This window comes from Chenopodium album, chromosome 4, assembly GCF_948465745.1.
Source record: "Chenopodium album chromosome 4, dcCheAlbu1.1, whole genome shotgun sequence".
Taxonomy (NCBI): Eukaryota; Viridiplantae; Streptophyta; class Magnoliopsida; order Caryophyllales; family Amaranthaceae; genus Chenopodium; species Chenopodium album.
In genome coordinates, this window is record NC_137837.1 from 16,690,678 (window position 1) to 16,712,993 (window position 22,316).

Below are 22,316 nucleotides of genomic sequence, written 5' to 3' on the forward strand. Positions count from 1 at the left end.
GAATAAAAATAATGTTCATTAAATTAAATTATCATTATAGGTGATCAAAAATTCGGGTTAGGTTGGGTCGGGCCTTAACATAATACCTCGTGCCCAAACCCGGAAAATATAGTGGGCTTTTTTTGGGTCGGGTTTGGATTTTTAACTAAAAATGCATTTTTAGGCTTGACCAAACCCGCCTTATTTTTGGGTCGGATCGGGCCGGGCTGAAGTTGACCACCTCTAATAATCATGTTCTTTATTAAAATTACGAATTTTCTTTAAATATATATAAAGAAAATAAAGTTGGATGTTTTTTTTTACAAAATAGTTTTATGTTCTTTACAAAATAACTATATGTTCATTACAATGCAACTATATGTGATGTTCTTTATAAAATAACCGTATGTTCTTTAATGTACAACTAAATGTTCATTTCGCCTTTTTAAAAAGAAAATGGATGCACGGAGCATTGTGCATCCGCCTCCATGGAAAAAATTTCAATTTTTTTTAATTTGTTTACCTGTGTCAATAAACAAATGTCATGTTTAGCTCTTAACTTTTGTATTAATTAGTGCAACTTCATACAAGCCTGTTTCGTTCAACTTAATTTCAATTCAGTTCATTTCTTAATTTTCCTCTCTCATAAATAATTCATTTCAGCTCTATTCGGTTCAATTCAATTCAGCTCAGTTCAGCCTCAATCAATTTAGTTCAGTTCAGTTGCTTTCAGTAAATCAAAACATACCCTTACTACTAAGGAAATCTAGATCTAACTACACTCTAACATCCCAAAAACATCATGGAAATACGGGGTGTTACAACACTGTGGAATACTCGTATCTTTCATACATATAACTTGACGAAATACAAGGTAACAAAAAAACAAAAAAAAAAAAAAAACAAAAAAAAATATCACTAAAGTATACATCATTCTTTAATAGACCGTTTGACAATATTTGGTAGCCGCACAAAGATGATCATTTCCTTCTAATTCATCTGATTATATATACTCCGTATTATAAAATTTTCAATACTCCCTCCGTTTTTAAATACTTGCTCCATTTTCCTTTTTTGCTCCATTTTCCTTTTTCGTTCGTTTTTAAATACTTGCTCTATTTCCTTATTTGGAAACCTTTTACAATATTAAATTAATTTCTCTTACATAGTAAACCCACCATGATCATATTTTATTATTTTCATATTCTCTCTCCTCCAATTCTCTCCACTACTTTTGCTTTTTACAATTTTTTTTATCTTCCACCTACCCCACTACCTCCATATTTTATTAATTTTTCAATTTCTCCTAAAACTTCGCGCATGGAGAAATGGAGCAAGTATTTAAAAACGGAGGGAGTATATATGTTGCGGCGGTCCGCCAGTCTCTATAATAGTTTATCAACTAATTAAATTTATATTAGGAAAAATTGAGTTTATAAATCCCAACTTTGGGCGTTTTACAATGAAAAATCTCAACTATACATTATCCCGTAAATATCCCAACTTTGATACCCATCTTCTTTTAAAGAACCCAGATGACCGGTTACCTGAAAGAAGGTTAACTTTTTTTTTTTTATAAAAAAAAAAAATTGCCACTTGTCAGAATTTTAGTGGCCAAAAATAAAATTAATTGTTTTTTTTTTTAATCTGATATGATAAAAAAATAAAATCCAACCCAACCCCCACCCCCATCCCGCCGGAAAATCGGCCCTGCTTCCGAAAACCCCTCCCCACTGCCGGAAAACGGCGCCCCTCCCCCACCCTCGAAACCCACCCTTTTCCCTCCCCCTCAACCTTGCAAAAACCCTCCCACCCTAAACCCTAAACCGAAAAACACCCCCTCCCAAAACCCCCACCCTGGAAATCGCCCCCCTCCCTTCCCCCACCCTTGAAATCGATCCACAGGGAGGGTTCCACGTAGGTGGTGAAGGGGGGTCGATTTCAGGGGTGCGGGAAGGGAGGGGGTGATTTCGAGGGTGGAGGTTTTAAGACGGGGTGTTTTCCGATTTAGGGTTTAGGGTGGAAGGGTTCCGCGAGGTTGGGGGAGGGTGGGCGCCGTTTTCCGGCGTCGGGGAGGGGTTTTACGGGGGTGGGGGGCCAATTTTCCGCCGGGAATGGGGTAGGGTGTTTTCCGGGAGGGGTAGTTTTTTTTAATTATTATTATTATTATTATTATTTTATTTTTTTTATTTTTTTTTTACCAATCCCGTGTTGACACATGGATTGTAACTTGAAGTAAAAGGTTTGGTGACCTGTTGAGATCTTTAAAACAATATGGGTATCAAAGTTGGAATTTTTAAGGGATAATGAATAGTTGGGATTTTTCATAGTAAACCGCCGAAAGTTGGGATTTATAAACTCAATTTTTCCTTTATATTATTGTGATCCACCAAGGTAAAATGAACTACTACTCATATATAAAGACAAACGAATTGAAGACTTCGACAAAGGTTTCCACATATATAGGATGAATGCATGAATGATGAATTTCTCTCACAATGTGCAAATTTAAGACTTTTAAGATAAATAAAAACTGAATTTGTACGATGAAGTTTTCTCTATTACGGAGTATATAATTGATTAAATTGAATGGTGGAGGGACTGATGACCACCAAAAATTATGTTTCCATTATTTCACATATAAATATCTATATTGACAACTATAGAGATCGAAAGGGAACAAAGTTGTACAATACTTAAGCACAACAATTATACTACCTTCGGTCCAAATTACTCGCAAATTTGGGGTATTATTTGTGAGATATAAAATATTCCAATGTTGCAAGTAATTTGGCCCGGAGGTAGTACAAATTTAACCTTATATAATGTGTGTAACCCAAAAAAAAAAAGGATGGAAAAAAAAATGATTTCTAATAAATTTCAACCTAAATAACCAATAACTACTTAAAAACAAAGTAAGGGAATAAATAGATTTTTGCAAATCATGGATCAAATCATATTTGTTTTCATCACTTAGTTTTCAGTTGTCCTAACAATAATCTAAACAAGCTTAAACAATTAAAAGTAACTAATTATATCTCAAAAGAATTAGTGTTAATTAACTACATAATTATGTTATATTTGTGATCGATCATGTGAATGCCTGAATGTTAGATTTCGAAGAAACCCGCCGAAATTCGTTAACCACCAAGGTCTAATATCTCAATGACAGTTAGCGGCAGGTAATGCATCGAATCGAACAATACCACGTGGATTTCCTTTGTCAGATTCCCAAGATAGGACAAAATGAAAGTATAGGATCTTATATTATTTTATTATAATATTAATTACCTCATGTTGTTCATATTTCATAACACACTTACATTATATTAAACCTAATTATATATAAATTCCATACATAATACTACGTAGGAAAGAAGAAAAATATAATTAGATTAAAGAGCTTCAATTAAACGATAACAGGAATCATAATTAGATGGGAAAAGAGGCAAAGCTAAAATATCAAAATAATAATTTAAATATTATTAAAAAATAAATAAAAAGAAATAAATATAAAAAAATAAAAAATTTAAAAGAAATAAAAGTAGGGTGGGGGAGACATAGGGGGACCCTTTATCTTTTTGTAATTTCTTTTTGTTTTATTGGTGCTTATATAATTGGCTTGTTAAGTTTCCTTTTTTATACCAAACCCTACCTTAACATTTTTGGTCTCCTCAAACTTGTTCTTTTTTCTCTTTTGAGTCTTCATCTTCTCTTAGCTTACCTCAAGAGAAAAGCAAGCTCAAGAGAAAAAGACGACGAAGAAGAAGAACAACAACAACAACTCAGTTGATCATATATGGCACCTGTTGCATTGCCACCCGGTTTTCGGTTTCATCCAACCGATGAAGAATTGGTGGCTTACTATCTTAAGAGGAAGATCAATGGTCGTAAGATTGATCTAGAGGTCATTGCTGAAGTTGATCTCTATAAATGTGAACCTTGGGACTTGCCAAGTACGTCTTTCGTTCTTGCATAACTTAATTAGCTAGATTTTTTTTAATTGTGCATTTTTTAAGTTCAAAATTTTTCATTAACCAATATATTTAAATTATTAAAGGAATATAAGTAATTAGTTTTGGTTTCATTTTTTCAAGTTTTAGTTGCATGCGATGATTAAGTTGTATAAAACTCAATTTATTTCATTTTTTTTTTTTTCATTTGATAATAGTAGTTTTCTTATTTTAACAACAAATGGATAATCATATTTTTTTTCTTCATTCTTTTATTTAAATCATTTTGAGATAATCATAGTTATGTAACTACTATCAATAAAAAAGGTATATATGTGGTAGATATGTTTACGATGCATGATATATATACATGCTAAAATTCGTATAATCTTGTATATAAATTAATTTCAAGTTATAATATGTTTCTGTTATTCAGTATTTAGGATCCTATTAAATAAAAAAAAAATCTTGGAAACTAAGTCTTGCATGGAAAAATGCGTTTTAAGATTAAGAAAGACTAGTACTTCGGTTAATCTATGTCTTTTTTGAAAGGGAGTCCAATTTATGTCTAAACAAACTTGCTTTCTCTTTAATTGTTTTAATACATAAATTAAATTCTAGAATTACATTTATTTACATAAAAATGGATAATAGAAGTAAGATATAACAGAAGAAACTTGAAACTTGTTGGAGGATTAATCGTTTACTAGTCAAAAAGAAATCCTTTGCTTTATAAGGTTTCCTTTCTTTTTAGGGCTTTGCAATAATTGTTCTTTTAATTTCTAGGTTCTACTTACATTATATGCTTTTCTTTTAAAGCACTTCCCTTCAACTTATTTAATTTTTATTTTTTTCCGTTTCTTTTTGCACAATCAACGTCGGAATGTATCATGAAATTAATCGAATCACGAAAATAGTATTAATGGCTTTTTCAATTTCCAAGAGATTCATTTTCATTAGCTTGTTTAACGCGTATCAAAGTTTATAATAAGAAAAATCTTATACGAGTACTTATATTTCAAGTATTATTATTTATTATTTCATGACAATATTGGAGAAAAATAAGATTTAATTTTTGTGGTATTTTCATATATATTGAAGGTAAATCGCTACTGCCAAGCAAGGATTTGGAGTGGTATTTCTTTAGCCCTAGGGATCGCAAGTACCCTAATGGCTCGAGGACTAACCGGGCAACAAAGGCGGGTTATTGGAAGGCTACAGGAAAGGATCGAAAGGTGAACTCACAATTACGAGCTGTGGGGATGAAGAAAACATTGGTTTACTATCGAGGAAGAGCACCTCATGGACATCGAACTGGTTGGGTTATGCACGAGTATCGCCTTGATGAGAGGGAGTGTGAAGTTGTTTCTGGTTTACAGGTATGTATCTATATAGATCATATAGTAGTAAAAATTCAATGCATTTCATATGATTAAGAGTAGTATGTAATGTCCTAAGATCATAAGGTCATGTAACTTGTTTCTATATGTAACATTAATTTGTCATTTTTATGAACAAACTATGGAAAATATAGAAGTAAATAGATTATTAATTAAATTAGAAATTAAATGTAGAACATGATTATCTAATCTTGTAACAATTTCATTTATAAATAATGTTTGTTGTTCTAAGATTTATAATACTTTTAATTAATCATTATAAGTTAAACCACCCTAAATGATTTAAATTTTTTAGTCATACTTATATTAAACTTACATTTTTATTTTCCTATAATTTATTATTTTGCCTTATAATTTTTAATCAAATTCTAACTCCCATAATTCTTGTTTTGTTATAAATTCTAGGATGCATATGCATTATGTCGAATATTCAAGAAAACAACACCACCAACACCACCTAAGATTGCACCACAATATGGTTACACCACAAATATGGCTCAAATGTCAAGTGATCAACAATCTTCAAGCATAGATATCTACTCCGAGGGTAGATGTGATGACTTCGAAAGCTCTGCCTACTCGGTTCCTATTGAAAGATCATGTACAACTAATATCTTTGCTCAAGGCCATGCATCATCTTCTACGTCTCATCGCACTATGGGTGATGGACAATGGTTGCAATATCTCAATGATCATGATGATTTTAGCTTCCCTACCCCGGCGTTTCATAATAGCGGCTCCCTTCCTTATCCCCCCTCTAAGGTAAATAAAGACTTTATTCACTTCACTTTATTTTTGCTGAATTAATCTTATATTTATATTTATCGAGAAAAAAATAAAAACTTATTTTTATATATTACAAGAAAATTTATTGTTGTTGATTCTTTAATTTTTTTTTTTAATAAATCTAGCTAGGAGAACATATCATATATTTTAAAATAAAAATCATTTTTCCTTTTTTTTTTTTTTTTTTTTTTTTTTTTTTTTTTTGTTTTCTCACTTGATATAATATGCATGTCGTCAGAAAATATGAAAATTTTGTAGTGGTGATCCATCAAAATATGACTACCATAATGTTTAAAATAATTATGCAGTTTATGATTGACTTTTTTTTTTTTTTTTCTTATCATGACTTATTGTTCTAATTTGTTGTTCATTTTCAATTTTGAAGGTTGACATTGCAATCGAATGCGCGAGATTGCAACATCGTTTCACCTTGCCTCCTTTAGAAGTAGAAGGATCATCAAATTATGGGGCATCAACCTTCTCTAATATGGGAATGTGTTACAACAATGGCGGTACAAGTACCGGAGGTGATATCCTAGACGAAATACTATCAGTAGCTCAAGCTCAACAAGACCTTATAAGTCACCCCAACACCATGATAGGAGGACAAAGCTACAACAATAACAACTATGGTGATGCAATGAATAATCAGGCGAATTCGATGAGGCCGATAATGGAGAATTCATGGGAGGATAATATGAATACGAGCTTGGTTGGAATGGGAAATGCAGATGAGTTGAAATCAGAAAGGATGGTGGATTTTGCTGATTTGGTTGTTTTTGATGAAAGAAATTCAGATAAGGTAATTATTATAGAGATTTTTTACACTAATTTGTTACAAATATTTATTTTTAAAATAATTTTTTCTAATTTCTCTTGTAATTTGATGTCATGCAGGACACTAGGGGAGAATATGGCATGGTTCCTATAGAAAACACTTCAACATTGTTCCATGGGGAAGATGATATTGAAGGTATTTTATCTCTTCGAATCTTCAATAAATTATTACTTAGACAAATTTTTATTTCTTACAAAATCGTACCATACATGTATGCAGATGAACTTAACAAGAACTTCATAAACGACAATGATATTGACAACTTCTCAAACACTCCGAATTTTGAAGTATTTGAGGAGGTTGAGGTGAACCAAAGCCTATATATTTCATCTCAATGGTTAGCTGAAACGCGATTCCATCATGTACAACCTACTAAAACCGTCCAAGTGTACTTGCAACGTGCCATAGGATTGCGCAACAACATGAAAAAAGACGATTTGTTTGAAGAAGTTGACACGAGTAACAAGATTAAATCTTCATTTTTCGACAAATTGGCAGGATTCGGGAGGAATAGTATTGGGAAATCTACACCAAAAATGTTCGCCAAAAATAGGGCTTGTTGCTACGCTAACAAGGTAGAGAGGTTCGCGTCAAGTTGGTTAGCGAATAGGGTTTGGCCTTCACTAACTGTTGTTTTGGCTCTTTGTATGTACCATATGGGCTAACCAAGTTACACCCTCGATCAACAACCTAGACCACAACTAATTTAATTTATTAAGTTTTCGACGTATACATTTTAGATTATTTATTAATGATTCAAGTAAGGTAATAGTCTACCTTTGCTAGGATCTAATTGTAATTTTTCTAAGAGCATTGAGATCAAATGCAGGATAATCTATTTGATTCTTATACAAGTAACATTAAATTAATTATAATCACAATGTCATTGTGTCACTCAAATGTATGTATTAACTATTATGCGAACTATTCATCATTTTGTGTTTTCTATATGGTTTATATTGTTTCATAATCACATATTGTCACCCAAGTAAAATTGATTTTTTTTTTCTTTGATCTTTAACACAATGCAGTCATTGGTTGTGTTACATAATCCGTATAAACGTATAAACATCAATAATTTTGTTTGTCTGTGTCAATAATTGTGTTCTTGATGTCTTCAAAAAAATAAATGAATAAATAAATAAATAATAAAAACAATTGTGTTCTTGATGATAATAGTTCATCTTATTCATGTTACAGCCCAAGACATTATGTAAAAACTAGAGTGTACCCGTGTAAAATGTACGGGATATATAAGAAAAAATATATTTAAAATATGAAAAGTTGATTTTGATATTGTAATTTAGACTTGAACTGTAATGGTCGATTTTGGACTGGGCGGTTTTGTTGAACCCTAATTAGCTCTGTTGTACTGAGTATTAATAATCGTATTAATAATGTACTGACACCTGTTGTGCTATATGCTGAAATATAATATTCTATGTTTTTCTTAGAAACTCAAAAAACAGGATCTTACTCTTTTATGTCGGTGGCCACGCAATGCTAATATGGGGTTTACTTTTTCAAAGTTATAGAGGTTACCCGTTCAGTGTTATAAGGGTTACTCGTGTTACTCGATTAGTGTCATATGGGTTAGTGTCTTGCTCTAGGAGTTACATTCTTTGTTCTGTTGTAAGTAGTTATTCGCTGAGACTAGTTGCACAAAAACGTGTTGTATATTTTTTTTGTTTTAGATGATTAAAGAAGTGGAAAATGTTTGGAGGGTAGTCCCTACAAAAATGCATATAATTGAAGTGTTGGGGATTTAGAGTACTATAGTGAATTGTTGATAAAGGAATTATATACTCGTGCTAATGTATGACATATATATACTATTGTACCAAAGTGAAATGTTAGTAGTAGTCCCTTGAAAAAAAACAAAAACAAAAAAGAGTTAAATTATTAAAAAGTCACGCAAAGAGAGAAGGTTCCCCTTAGGAGTTTCCTTGGGAGGGTTTTGTTCTAGTTTTCTACTAAGGTTTCCTTTTCTTGGGGAATTTCTCGTTGTTTTCGAGTCAAATCTTTGTTTTGTTTTCGATTTTCGCTGCTCTAATCATTAATCATGGCTGATCATGAAAAAAACCTTTCTTTAATTGGTTCGAATAAAGACGAAGAGTCCATTGCTGCTTTGTCGAAGGAAGTAGAAGGTGAGGAGGTTATTGAGTGGGATGATACAGGAGAAGAAGATGAGGATGCCCGTATTGAATTGGCGTTGGTGGGGAAAATCTGAACCAATCGCAATGTTAATGTAAACGCTTTCATAGCAACTATGAAAGAAGTCTGGCAACCTAAACATGGAGTCGAGATATCGAACATTGGAAAAAATATGTTTATGTTCCAATTCCACCATTGGAGAGACAAGTATAAGGTGTTGGAAGAACAACCTTGGCATTTCGACAGACATGCCCTAGTTCTTGGCGAGACGAATGATTCGACTAAGCCTTCCGATATTCCCTTGCACTCACTTCCTATGTGGGTTAGGGTTTATAACCTTCCGCTGAAGGGACGCCTAAACCTAAGCAATGTGGAGAAGATTGGGAACAAGTTGGGAGTTTTTATCAAGATGGACAATGCTGCGCAAGTAGGGATTGACAAATCAATTCGTATTCGAGTCCTTATCGATGTCCGCAAACCTCTTTCAAAGTCTGTCAGGCTAAAGACAAGAGGAGGCTTTGAGGAAAACTTTGATGTAAGGTATGAGAAACCTCCTATTTTCTGTTTTTATTGTGGGAGGATGGGACATGGAGTGAAAGATTGTGAAGAGTGTCGTGAAATTGATGAACCGAATGTCTCTTACGGGACATGGTTAAAAGCCTCTCTATGGAAGTATAGCACTGTTTATAAGAGGGAGGATGGAGAAAAAGAAAGAGGGAGTTGTGCTAAGCCTTTGTTTATCACCAAACCTAAACAATCTGATGCAACCCACAAGGCAAACACTCAGGTTAGTGAGATGGTGGATAGGCTCGTTGGTGTTGGGATAGGTAGTGAGGGAGGTACAATAACTAATAATATGCAGCAGAACTCTAGTGATATTTTTTGTTTTAGCAGTGGAGTACCTCATGAGAAAAATATGGAGAGGACCAAAACTAAGGAAAATAGAAGTGGTGGACAAAAGGATGGAAAAAAGGGATGGAAAAGAAACTTGAGGGAGGGGGATCACAGCATGGTGAGTGAGAGGAATTTGGCAGGGGAAAAAAGGAGGGAGAGGGATGAGAATTTAGGTACTAATGACCTGTTGGAAGTAGAGGGAAAAGAAAGAAGCAAGAAGAGAGCTATATCTTCGAACTCTGATAATGTGGCGAGCCCTACACAATGGGCTCTCGGTGAACAATGAGCTACATCCTCTCCTGGAACTGTAGAGGCTTGGGGGGCACCTCTGCAGTTAATGCATTGAAACGTGTTGTGTGTCTTGAGAGCCCCCAATTGGTGTTTCTTTCAGAGACTAGATTGAAAAAACATGAACTTGAAAAAATCAAAAATAAGTTGCTCTTTAATTCGGCTTTTATTGTGGAATGTGCTAGGGAAGGGAGAAAGAGGAGTGGTGGGCTTGCTTTATTATGGAATAATTCTTTGGAGGTTGACATTTGTTCTTTCTCACATAATCATATTGATGCATGGGTTAAGTCGGCTACTCACTCTAGATGGAAATTTACTGGCTTCTATGGTCATCCCGAAGATGAAAACAAGCACAAAACTGGTCTCTTAATGAAGAATTTGATGGTCCCTAATGGTGAGCCGTGGTTGTGCGGTGGTGATTTTAACCTTATGCTCTCTTCGAATGAGAAACAGGGTGGGCGTGCTTTTAATTTTGCTGAAGCCGAGTACTTGCGCGATGCTGTCCAGTCTTGTCAGTTGCTTGATATGGGCTATATTGGCCATGATTTTACTTGGACCAATAATAGGGGTGGTGTAGAAAATGTGCAAGAAAGGTTGGATCGGTTTTTTGCTAACGAAGCGTGGAAGGACATTTTCCCGGGCTCTTTTGTCACTCACTTATCTAAGAGACGCTCTGACCATCTCCCTATTTTACTTTGTGTGAAGGAAGCCTTGAGCACACCAAAGAAAAAGAAAAAGAAAGTGAGGCTTTATCGTTTTGAGGAGATGTGGTTGAGGGATGAAAATTGTGCCGACATTGTTGCTAGTACTTGGGAAAGAGGAGGTGATATACTCAAAAATTGCCTTTACCTCGGCAAATTTGAGTGCTTGGAGTAGAGAGAAGTTTGGGGATTTTGTGACAGAAATAAAGGATTGCAGGGCAAGGATGGAAAGCCTTATGAGTGAGGCTCAATCGGAGGAGGTCATTGCTCATATGAGGGCGTTGGATGATCGTATGGATGAGTTGGAGCGACGTGAGGAGTTGTATTGGAAGTAAAGAAGCCGACAGGAATGGTTAAAGAATGGCGACAAAAACACGAGTTTCTTCCATACAAAGGCTAAGCAAAGGGCAGCGAGAAACCAGATTAATAAAATCACAGATGCGGCTGGCAGCATTTTTGTCGAGGAAGAGCAGATCTCGGCAGTCTTCGTGGATTATTTCACTGATTTATTCGCTTCAAATAGTCAATGTGAGGTGGACCCTGTTATTGCCAAGGTTGAAGAGAAAGTCACTGCTAGACAACGTACTACTTTGGCTGCCAATTTCACTGCCGAGGAAGTGAGGGAAGCACTCTTCCAAATGCACCCTACGAAAGCTCCGGGTCCTGATGGTATGTCCGCTATCTTTTTTCAGAAATTCTCGGATATTGTTGGCATTGGTGTTATAGGGAAGGTTCTGGATATCCTTAATCATAATGGTGATATAGGTTCTATTAATCAGACTCATATTGTGCTTATTCCGAAAAAAAAATTATGTGAGTCTCCTGTTGATTATAGGCCTATTAGTCTTTGCAATGTGCTGTATAAATTGTCACCAAAGTTCTAGCAAATCGGTTGAAATTGGTACTCCCGTCTATAATTCATGAATCCCAGAGTGGTTTTGTTCCGGGGCGTTTGATTACTGATAATGTGTTGGTTGCTTATGAATGCTTTCATTATCTCCGGAAAAAGAAAAAAGGAAAAAAAGGAAATCTGGGGCTGAAACTTGATATGAGCAAGGCCTATGATAGGGTAGAATGGAATTTCTTGGAGAAAATAATGTTGAAATTGGGTTGCCGGAAAATTATGTGATGCTGGTTTTGAGATGTGTCACTACTGCTTCTTTTGATGTCTTGGTGAATGGTCAACCCTCGGAGCGTTTTAAGCCCACTCGGGGGCTTAGGCAAGGTGACCCCCTCTCACCTTTCCTTTTTATCATGTGTGCGGAAGGATTGTCTGCTTTGATTAGAGATGCTGAAAATAGGGGACTCATTCATGGTGTGAAAATTGGTCGTCATGTTAACCCAATTTCTCACTTATTTTTTGCGGATGATAGCCTCCTTTTTGTTCGAGCAAATGAAGATGAGGTGGAAAATGTGCTCGGAATTCTTTCAACCTATGAGGTTGCTTCTGGTCAGAAACTGAATATGGATAAATCTGAGGTATCCTTTAGCCGAAACATTGAGCAAGAACGGAAAAACATTCTTCAGATGAAGTTATCTTTTAAGGCTGTTGAGGGTCATGACAAATATTTAGGATTACCTACTTACATTGGTAGTTCTAAAAAACAGGTTTTTCAAAATATTCAGGATCGAATCTGGAAAAAATTAAAGGGTTGGAAAGAGAAGTATTTATCCCAAGCGGGGAGAGAAGTGTTGATAAAATCAATCGCTCAAGCGATTCCTACTTATTCTATGCAATGTTTTTCCATTCCGAAAAGCATCCTTAGTGAGATTGAGAAGTTGTGTCGCAATTTCTTTTGGGGTCAAAAGGGGGATGAGAGGAAAATGAATTGGGTGGCTTGGGAAAAACTTTATATTCCGAAGAAGCAAGGTGACCTTGGTTTTCGAAACATGAAAAATTTTAATAGAGCCCTTCTAGCTAAACAAGCTTGGCGTGTTTTGACCATGGAATATTCTTTAATGGCCAAAGTACTCAAAGGCAAGTATTTTCACAACACCTCTTTCATGAATGCAAAAGTTGCCTCGAATTCGAGCTTTACTTGGAGGTCGATTATGGGTGCTCGGGATGTGCTTTCGAAGGGATTAAGGAAGATTGTTGGGAATGGCTCAACCATTGATGTTTGGAGGGACCCTTGGGTTCCAACTCTCCCTAAATTTTGTGTGTCAAGTAGCCGTGGGCAAAGTGAAGAAGCTCCTGTCACTGTTCGAGATCTGATGTGTAGTAGAGATTGGAATTTAACCACTCTTAATTCCTTTTTCTCGCCCCTTGAAGTGAAGGAAATATGCAGCATTCCTATCCCTCTCTTTGACAGTCAGGATCGTTGGACTTGGCACTGGTCAAAGGATGGCAGTTTCACTGTGAAGACTGCTTATAATCTGCTCACTATGGAGAAAGCTCACGCAAAAGCCACCTCTTCTAATGCTCCTATTGCTTTTGACTGGAATAATATATGGAATGCAGAGCTACCCCCTAAAATCAAGAATTTTTAATGGCGTGTTGTTAGGGGTGCTGTGGCTGCTCGTGTTACTTTGATTAACCGGGGTATGAATGTTGATCCTATTTGTCCTATGTGTGGGGATTTGCAAGAATCCATCCCTCACATGCTGCTGTTTTGTAAGGATGTGAAGCTGTTATGGTATTTCTCTCCTTTGCGACTCGATGTAATGAGTTTCACTGGAGGTAATTTCGCTGAGTGGTGTAGCAGTGTGCGTGATGTGATTAAAGACTCGTCTTGGTGGAACATTTTTTGGAGTTTATTGTGAGGCATATGGCTGCGTAGGAATGCTTGGGTATATGAAGGCAAAAAGCTTGAGTTGGATGATGTTATTCACAAGGCTACTAGTATTGTTGGTGAGTACGAAAGTGCTATGGACACTGCTGTTTCAGGCCCTGCTGCTGCTGTTTTTGAATGAAAATGGAAGGCTCCCCCTGATGGCATTATCAAGGTAAACTCTGATGCTGCGATTTTTGAGTCTAATAGGGTGGGTCTGGGAGGAGTAATGCGTGACTGTGTGGGTGAGGTTGTGGCAGCAACATGCTTGCAGCTTCCTGGATCGTATGGGATGGATGTAGCAGAGGCCTTGGCTCTTAGGCACGCTCTATCAATTGCAATAGAGTCTGGTTTCCGAAGGGTTTGCCTCGAGTCAGATAATCTTAATCTTTTTCATAGCTTGAGTAGAAGCAGGGTGGATTTAAACGCTTTTGGCTTGATTGTTAAGGATATATTGGAGCTGGCTGATTCATGTCATGTGTGTTCCTTTGCTTTCGTTAAGAGAGATGGTAATCAAGTTGCTCATAGATTAGCTAAGCTTAGTTGTAATTTCTCTTCTCTTAGAGTGTGGCTAGAAGAGCATCCCATTGAGATACATGATCTTGTATTGGCTGATTTAAGCCTATCTTCTTCTTAATTTTACGAGCTTGATTCCCGTCAAAAAAAAAAAAGAAAAAAAAAACAAAAAGAAAAACCAAAAGGAAATGGTGAATGGGTAGTTATTGATTTTTTTTTAATTTTTTTTTAAAAAGATGATAATAAAAATAAAAATAAAGTAGTGGGATGGATAGTTATTTTTTTCTAAAAAAAAAAATGCATGAGAATTGAGCATTTGGGTTTTGGACCACTCTCATCAAACGACTCTGTAATTATAATATAGATTGAATAGACTTGTGATTTCATTTTGATGGGAAATGTCCATAGAAATTGAGTAACAATTTCAACAAATTTCATAACTTACATGGCTTAATTGCGGTCTCTTGCACAATCTAGAAAAAAAATGGAGGTCAGTGAAAGAGATAGGGAATGTTTTCCTTGATTTCATTCATTGAGTCATATCGAATATATACAAGTATACTAGCCTTATCATAGGCGTGAATTATGCTTTAAAATAGGTAACAAATAAACTACTTTGACTATACAAAACAATTCAAATATATCCTATATTTAACACACCCCCGCAGTCGAAGCGGGAGGACCACGGACACTGAGACTGTCCCTAAAATCTTCAAACAGTACTAGAGGAAGGACTTTCGTAAAGATGTCAGCTATTTGATGTCGTGAAGGCACGTGAAGCACTCGTACTTCACCTTGAGCAACTTTTTCCATGACAAAATGAATATCCATTTCTATATGTTTCGTTCGTTGATGCTGCACTGGATTTCCTGTAAGTAAATTGCACTTACATTGTCACAATAAACAAGAGTGACCTTTTTAATCGGACAATGTAACTCCAAGAGAAGGTTTCGAAGCCTACATGACTCGGAAACAACATTCGCCACCCCATGGTATTCTGCCTCTACACTCGATTTTGACAATGTGGGTTGTCGTTTAGACGACCAAGACACCAGATTATCACCCAAAAATACACAATAACCAGAAGTAGAGCGGCGTGTGTCGGGGCAACCACCCCAATTTGCATCTGTATATGAGACCAGAGAAGAAAAAGAAGATGGATATATATAAATGGAGGCCGTACTCCAATGTTCCCTGAACATACCGAATAACTCTTTTCAGAGATGTCATATGATCAACTCTGGGATCATGCATATGTAAGCAAACCTGTTGAACAGCATAAGAGATATCCGGCCTAGTAAAAGTAAGATACTGAAGAGCCCCTGCAAGACTCCGATAGAGGGTGGGATCATCAAATTTAGTACTAGATGTAGTACTAACCTTTGCCTTTGTATCAACCGGAGTAGGAGATGGTTTACATGAAGACATCCCTGCTCGCTCTATTATCTCCTCGGCATACTTTCGTTGAGATAAAAACATACCCCCCTTTTTCCGGGTCACAGCAATTCTCAGAAAATAATTCAAAGGACCAAGATCCTTCATAGCGAACTCATAGCTAAGAAGATCCATAATAGAACAACGACGAGTATCAGAAGAAGCAGTGAGAATTATATCATCAACATAGATCGAGCAAAATGTATGCCATATCAGACCCCTTTCGATAAATAAACAAAGAATTATCCATTGTACTGTTAGTAAAACCAAGAGACAACACATAATCTGCAAAACGCTTGTACCAAGCTCTGGGGGCTTGCTTAAGTCCATATAATGACTTACGCAAGAGGAAAACATAATCTGGATGATCAGGATCCCTGTAACCCAAGGGTTGATGCATATACACAGTTTCCTGCAACTCACCATGAAGAAAGGCATTTTTGACATCCAACTGATGAATCGGCCATTCCTTCGAAAGAGATAGACTAAGAACATTACGAATAGTAGTCGGCTTCACCACTAGACTAAATGTCTCACCGCAATCAATGCCAACCTGTTGTGTTTTTCCATCACCTACAAGACGGGCTTTATGCCTCTCAAAATCACTATTAGATTTAACTTTGTGAGTGAAAATCCACATAGATCAAATAACATTCACATGCGGAGGATGGGGCACCAACTCCCACGTCTTATTTTTAATAAGAGCATTATATTCATCATCCATGGCCATTTTCCAATTTGGATCACAAAGAGCCGCAACCGGGTTACGAGGCAATGGAGACCTCTGAACCGCAGTATGCATGGAATACTTTTATTTGGCTTAAAAATTCCATTACGGCTACGAGTTATGACAGTAGGCTGTTGAGGAATATTTTGTGGAGGGAATTGATGTGGGGCGGTTTGTGTTTGAGAAGTGGGCAAGGAGGGAGATGGCCTTGGGCCATAAGAAGAAGCCGACCTAGAAGCTGGACTGGGCTGCTCGCTGATGGGTTCCAGCGTCACAGCAGGCTCACGAGTGGGTGTGGGCAGGGGTGTTCAAATCCGGGTACCCGGATATTCGGGTACCCGAATCTCCGGGTACCCGGATATTCGAGTAGTTGATTAGTCGGCCCGTGTCCCGTCCCGAATAATCCGGGTACCCGCAAACCGGGTACCCGGATTATTCGGGACGGGACACGGGTACCCGGATTTTTTTTAAAATTTTTTTATTTATAAGTTTGTACTTAAAAATATGGTGTTGGTGGTTGTTTTCATTTCAATAAACCTGCAATATTTTATTTTTTTTAGAAAATCTGCTGCATTTTCACAAAAATAAAAACTGTTGTATTTATATATATATATATATAAAAATTGATGACAGGCTTATTAATATAAAGGTAGAGTTTAAGGATGAATATACAAAGTTTTTGAGTCTTTAATTACATAACTTCAAATTATACAAAGTACAAATAATGGCAAAAAGCCACACAACAAACGAAACTAGAGGGGATCAATTCATTCACTTGTGACTTGTGAGATCTGATATTTCAAGTGTCTCATCAATAACAATCGCCAGTTGATCCAAACCAAGTCTTTCATTCCTACAAAACACAAATAATGCAATAGAATAATTACATCACATATATGTTATATATAGCAAAGTCGTAAAATAAAGAAATATAAAAATTTACCAAACAAACACATTAATAAAAATAAAAAGAGGAAGTTAAAAAAAAAATCAAACTAAAACAAATTTACCAGCTTAATCAAACCGAATAAAAACAGAATTTAAAAAAATTAAAAAAACGAAAACAGCTTAATTAGAAATATAGAAATGATATAAAAAATATAAACGACAAACATATTTTTAGACAAACGTATTTTTAGAATTAGTGAAATAAATGATTAAATTAAAACAGGAAGTTAAAAAAAAAAAAGCGAAATTGATTTAGATCTATAACAACAAAAATTACAACAAACTAAACTGAGTTGGTGAGAAGATTGAGTGAACTGATGAAATTAAATCTACCAATTGATGATAAAGAAAATAATTAGATTCAAATTACTAAAGTAAAAACCACGAAAAAATACAAAAATACCACGAAAATACTACAAATAAAACATACCTAAGATTGAGTGAAGAACTGAAGTGGGAGGAACATAGGATGAATCGACTTATGCTTGAGGAATTGAGTGGATTGATATTTTAGAGAGATGGAGGCGCTAGAGAAGTAGAGAGGAGTCTGAGAATTTGAGTGTGAAGTGAGAGCGTGAGTTTTGAGTTGTGAGAAAATGAAACCCTAGGGCCTAGGCTAAGTGGGCTGAGCTAGTGGGCTGGTTGAGGACTTTGAGACTTTTTTTTTTTTTTTTTTTTTAATATTTAACGGGTATTCGGGTACCCGCGAATTAGGAAAGCTAACCCATGTCCCGACCCGCGAAATTGCTAATTTTGCGGGACGGGTACCCGACCCGAAAAAAACCAGAAAAAATAGAAAATTTCCCATCGGGTTTTTTGCGGGTCATCGGGTATTTGGGACGGGACAACCGGGTCGGGTTTTTTTGAACACCCCTAGGTGTGGGCTGCTGGACAGGTGAACTGGGCCCTGCGAGTTGGGTTGGAGCTGCATGACTTGAAGTTTGATAATAATTTAGCACGTATGGGGACAAATCATTATCAAGAAAATCATATGTATGGGAAGCAGGGGAGTGTAAATTAGCAAAAGGAAATACATTCTCATCAAATATGACATGGCGACAAATAATAATTTTTCTAGAAGATAAATCATAGCACTTGTAGCCTCGATGATTGGAAGGATACCCTAAGAAAACACACGGAGTAGACCGGGGTTGTAATTTATTTATAGTGGTAGATGGGAAAAGAGGGTAACACAAACAACCAAAAACCCGTAAATGAGAATAGGAAGGAACCTTTTGATAAAGAACCTCAAGAGGAGACTTATTTCCCAAAAGTTTACTTGGAAGGATGTTAAGAAAATATGTTGCCATTGAGACCACATAGAGTATTGAACGTTTTTCATCTCAAGAGTAATTGGAATAGCACTCTTGATATTAGGGACGGCAAGAGCCGGATGAAAAGATGATTTAGAATCACCCATGGAGAAAAGGAGATGAAGAAAAGAAGGAGATAAGGAAGGAGAAACAAAGTAGTGGGCTGAATAGAGCACTAGGGCGCAGCGAAATTTAAAGAAGAAGGCAACCTAGGCTAACTGATACCATGAAAGAGATAGGGAATGTTTTCCTTGATTTCATTCATTGAGTCATACCGAATATATACAAGTATACTAGCCTTATCATAGGCGTGAATTATGCTACAAAATAGGTAACAAATAAACTACTTTGACTATACAAAACAATTCAAATATATCCTATATTTAACAGTCAGTTGTTGCCTTCATTCAATTAAAAGTAATTTGAAAAGGGGAAGAATAGAGGTGAGAGAAAATCTAATTGGTTGGTATTGAGAGAACACCAGAGAGGCACGTTGGGTAGTCAATGCCTGAATACAAGGTCAAACCTCAGCTCCATCCTTATCCAGCACAAGATGTGTTGTGGCAAAAAATAAATTTATTTTAAGGTGTGGTTTTACCAAAAAAAAAAAAAAAAAAAAAAGCGCAAATTATAAGGTGGTTTTTGAGAAATAAAAAAAAAGTTTTATAACGTTGTTTTGGCAAAAAATTTCTTATTAAGGCTTGTAGACTCTGTTTGTTATGACTAAAAAAAAATTTTCATGAAAATGATTTTTCCAATTTCTATTGTTTGTTAGTAATGGTCATAAACAACTTTCCCAAAGATGAAATATAGTTTTCTTGTGAAATTTCAGAATACTCTGAGATTTCAGAGAGAAAGAGAACGAGAGAAAAGAGAGAAAAATTTGTAAAGAGGAATTAAAATTCTGTAAAATGATAACTCATTTGATTATTGATTATAACAGCCTTTAAATACCTATTATTACAACAACTAACTTTTAACAACTTTCCTAGAAATGCGAAAAAGCCTAACAAACTTTGTCCTAATCATCACTATAAATATCTTGTGTAGAGGATATTTACAACTATACTCAACACCCCCCCCCCCCCTTTCAAGATGGAGCTGCAATCTAATGTTGAGCAAGAGGTTGACTGGCTATGCCAATCTTTGAATTGAGAAACCTGAGCTGATGAGATCCCAATGCCTTATTAGTCATTAAATCAGCAAGCTGCAAAGAAGACTGCACATGAACAAGCGTAACAAAGCCAGACTGAACTTGTTCCTTGATGAAATGAACATCCAGATTTTGTGATTTGGACCTCAAACGTTTGTTTTCTTATGAAAACCAAGGATTTTCTGCAATTTAATATGTTGTTTAGAAATGTTGTCATGGTATAAAGAAATGGGTGTCTTAGTTGAAAAATCCAGATCATGAAGTACATAATCTTTTTAACCAAATTACTTAATTTGCAGTATAGCTCATACTTTTATACTCTAATTATGTTAAGCTTTTAGAAATAGTTTTCTGCTTCTTTGTCTTCCATGAAACCAATGCATTCCCAAGAAACACACAAAAGCTTGATAAAGATCTTCTTGAATCAGCACATGTGCCCCAATCAGCATCACTATAGGCTTTAATCTTCATATCAGTCTTTTCAGGATAGATAAATCCATAATGCAGGGTACCTTTAAGATAACTTAAGACATGAACAACAGTAGAAAGGTGTTGATCCCTAGAATTATGTATGTAGAAACTGACTCAATTGTTGTACTGCATAACTAATATCAGGCCTAGTAAGATTCAAGTACAACAGCTTCCCTATAATGTTCTTGTATTTCTCAGGATAATCCAATACAACACCTTCATTCACACTCAACTTCAAACCCTTTGGTAAAGGGAAATTGGTTGGGTTGCACCCTTCCATATATATGAGCATCTCTCAACATATCAAGAATATAATTTCTTTGATTCAAAAGTATCCCACACTTGGATCTAGAAACTTCAATACTTAGAATGTAATTAAGACTGCCTAGATCAGCATCAGTTCCAGTGATCAACAAATCATCTACGTAAGCCACCACAACTGTATAGGAAGTAGAATTCTTCATGATTGAAAGAGAATAGTCTTGTTGTGATTGAGAAAACCCATATTCAAGTAGAATTTTGCTCAATTCTCTGTTCTAGCACCTATATGCCCGTTTTAGTCCATGAATAGACTTTTTCAGCTTACAGACCAAGAGCAGCCTTAGTATATCCTTGAGGAGCTTTCATATAAACTTATTAATTAAGAGAACCATTTAGAAAGGCATTACTGACATTAACCTGTTGAATGTCCCAACCAAAAGAAGCTGCCTATGTAATAACTACTCTAACAGTGGTAAACTTAGCAATTCGATTAAAAGTGTGTTTATAGTCCTTGCCTTCAATTTGCTTATCACTTCTAGAAACAATTCTTGCCTTGTACCTCTACCATCATAATTAAACTTATTTTTATAAAGCCATTTAGAGCCTATAGCGTTCTTTCTACACTACTAGAAAACAACTAATTTCTAACGGATCGGTTCTGACGGACGCGTAATTCTGTCAAAATCCGTCGGATATTTCTGACGAATTTAAACAATTTGTCGGAAATCCGGCGGAAAGGAAATTTCCGACGAATATAAATCCGTTGGAAAATATATTAAAAAAAGAAAAAAAAACATGTACAAAAAGGGGTTAGGAACTAGTAAAAAAAAAGGCGAAAACCCTAATTACCTAAATCGCCCTTTATTTCTCTTTCTCTCTCATCTCTCTCCTCACTTCTCCTTTTTCTCTCTCCTCTCATCTTCTTTGAATCTCGCCTCCCCTCACTTCTCCTCTGTTCTTCTTACTTCCCTTCTTTCTCCTCAATTCTTCTTTCAATTAGACCGACATCGCAGACAACTCTCATTTCCTTTTCTCCTCACTTCCCATGATATTCAAGCATAATATAAAATAAAATGAAGTATGGTTTTTTTTTTAATTTGGTCAAATTCGTCCATGAAATTACTAGATCTAGTGTTTTCATGGACGACCTTGACCTTGTAAACCCAAAGTACACGATGGAAGGAAAGGTATGTTGTTTTGTTTTGTTTTTTTTTTTTTTTCATTTTTCTGGGTTCATATTGATAACTTTATGTGGTTTTCTCTCTCTCTTTTTTTAAGGTTTTATTTTCAATTTTTTAGGGTTGTATTCTCGATTTTTGGGGGGTTATGTGTTCGATTTTTTTGTTTGATTGTTTTCAATTTTCTGGGTTTTTATTTTCTATTTTTAATTTAAGGGTTTTTATTTTCGATGTTTTATGTTTTTATTTTTGATTTTCTGGGTTCTATGTTCGATTGTCTAGGTTTTGGGTTAAGGTAAGGGTGGTTAATTTTGGGTTTTATTTTTTGGGTTTAAATTTCGATTTTCTGGGTTTTGGTTTAAGGTAGTGGTGGTAAAAGGTTTTATTTTTGATAATCTGGGTTTTGGTTTAGGTGGTGGTGGTTTTGGGTTAAGGTGGTGGTTTTGGGTGGGGAGGGGTTACGAGTTAGGGAGTGGCTAGAGGTGGTGATATAGGTGGCGGGATAAGTTTTTTTTTTGCAGCTTCTTTTGACGGAATTTCCGTCAAGAATC

The 22,316-nt window shown here is 35.7% G+C and overlaps 3 protein-coding genes across 3 annotated transcripts; all 3 read left to right on the forward strand.

The window, feature by feature from the left end:
- Window positions 1–3,550: 3,550 nt before the first annotated feature.
- On the forward strand, window positions 3,551–7,831 carry LOC145626771 (NAC domain-containing protein 54-like). The gene is made up of 6 exons (XM_081679248.1): window positions 3,551–3,935; window positions 5,034–5,311; window positions 5,738–6,094; window positions 6,504–6,920; window positions 7,016–7,091; window positions 7,176–7,831. Exons 1-6 carry the CDS (start codon window positions 3,779–3,781, stop codon window positions 7,619–7,621), a joined length of 1,731 nt encoding a protein of 576 aa, XP_081535374.1. The 5' UTR covers window positions 3,551–3,778; the 3' UTR covers window positions 7,622–7,831.
- Window positions 7,832–10,286: 2,455 nt separating this feature from the next.
- On the forward strand, window positions 10,287–11,168 carry LOC145627730 (uncharacterized). Its single transcript, XM_081680082.1, has one exon. The coding sequence runs from the start codon at window positions 10,287–10,289 to the stop codon at window positions 11,166–11,168; it is 882 nt and encodes a 293-aa protein (XP_081536208.1).
- A 2,825-nt stretch (window positions 11,169–13,993) lies between these two features.
- LOC145627731 (uncharacterized) lies at window positions 13,994–14,401 on the forward strand. The gene has a single exon (XM_081680084.1). It carries the CDS (start codon window positions 13,994–13,996, stop codon window positions 14,399–14,401), a length of 408 nt encoding a protein of 135 aa, XP_081536210.1.
- The last annotated feature ends 7,915 nt before the right edge of the window (window positions 14,402–22,316 follow it).

Bases quoted from the DNA above. Each gene is read 5' to 3' on its own strand.
- LOC145626771 (XM_081679248.1), top strand. From the start codon at position 3,779: ATGGCACCTGTTGCATTGCCACCCGGTTTTCGGTTTCATCCAACCGAT. The intron at 3,936-5,033 runs GTACGTCTTTCG...TATATATTGAAG, and splicing joins TGAACCTTGGGACTTGCCAA to GTAAATCGCTACTGCCAAGC. The intron at 5,312-5,737 runs GTATGTATCTAT...TATAAATTCTAG, and splicing joins AAGTTGTTTCTGGTTTACAG to GATGCATATGCATTATGTCG.
- LOC145627730 (XM_081680082.1), top strand. From the start codon at position 10,287: ATGAGCTACATCCTCTCCTGGAACTGTAGAGGCTTGGGGGGCACCTCT.
- LOC145627731 (XM_081680084.1), top strand. From the start codon at position 13,994: ATGCGTGACTGTGTGGGTGAGGTTGTGGCAGCAACATGCTTGCAGCTT.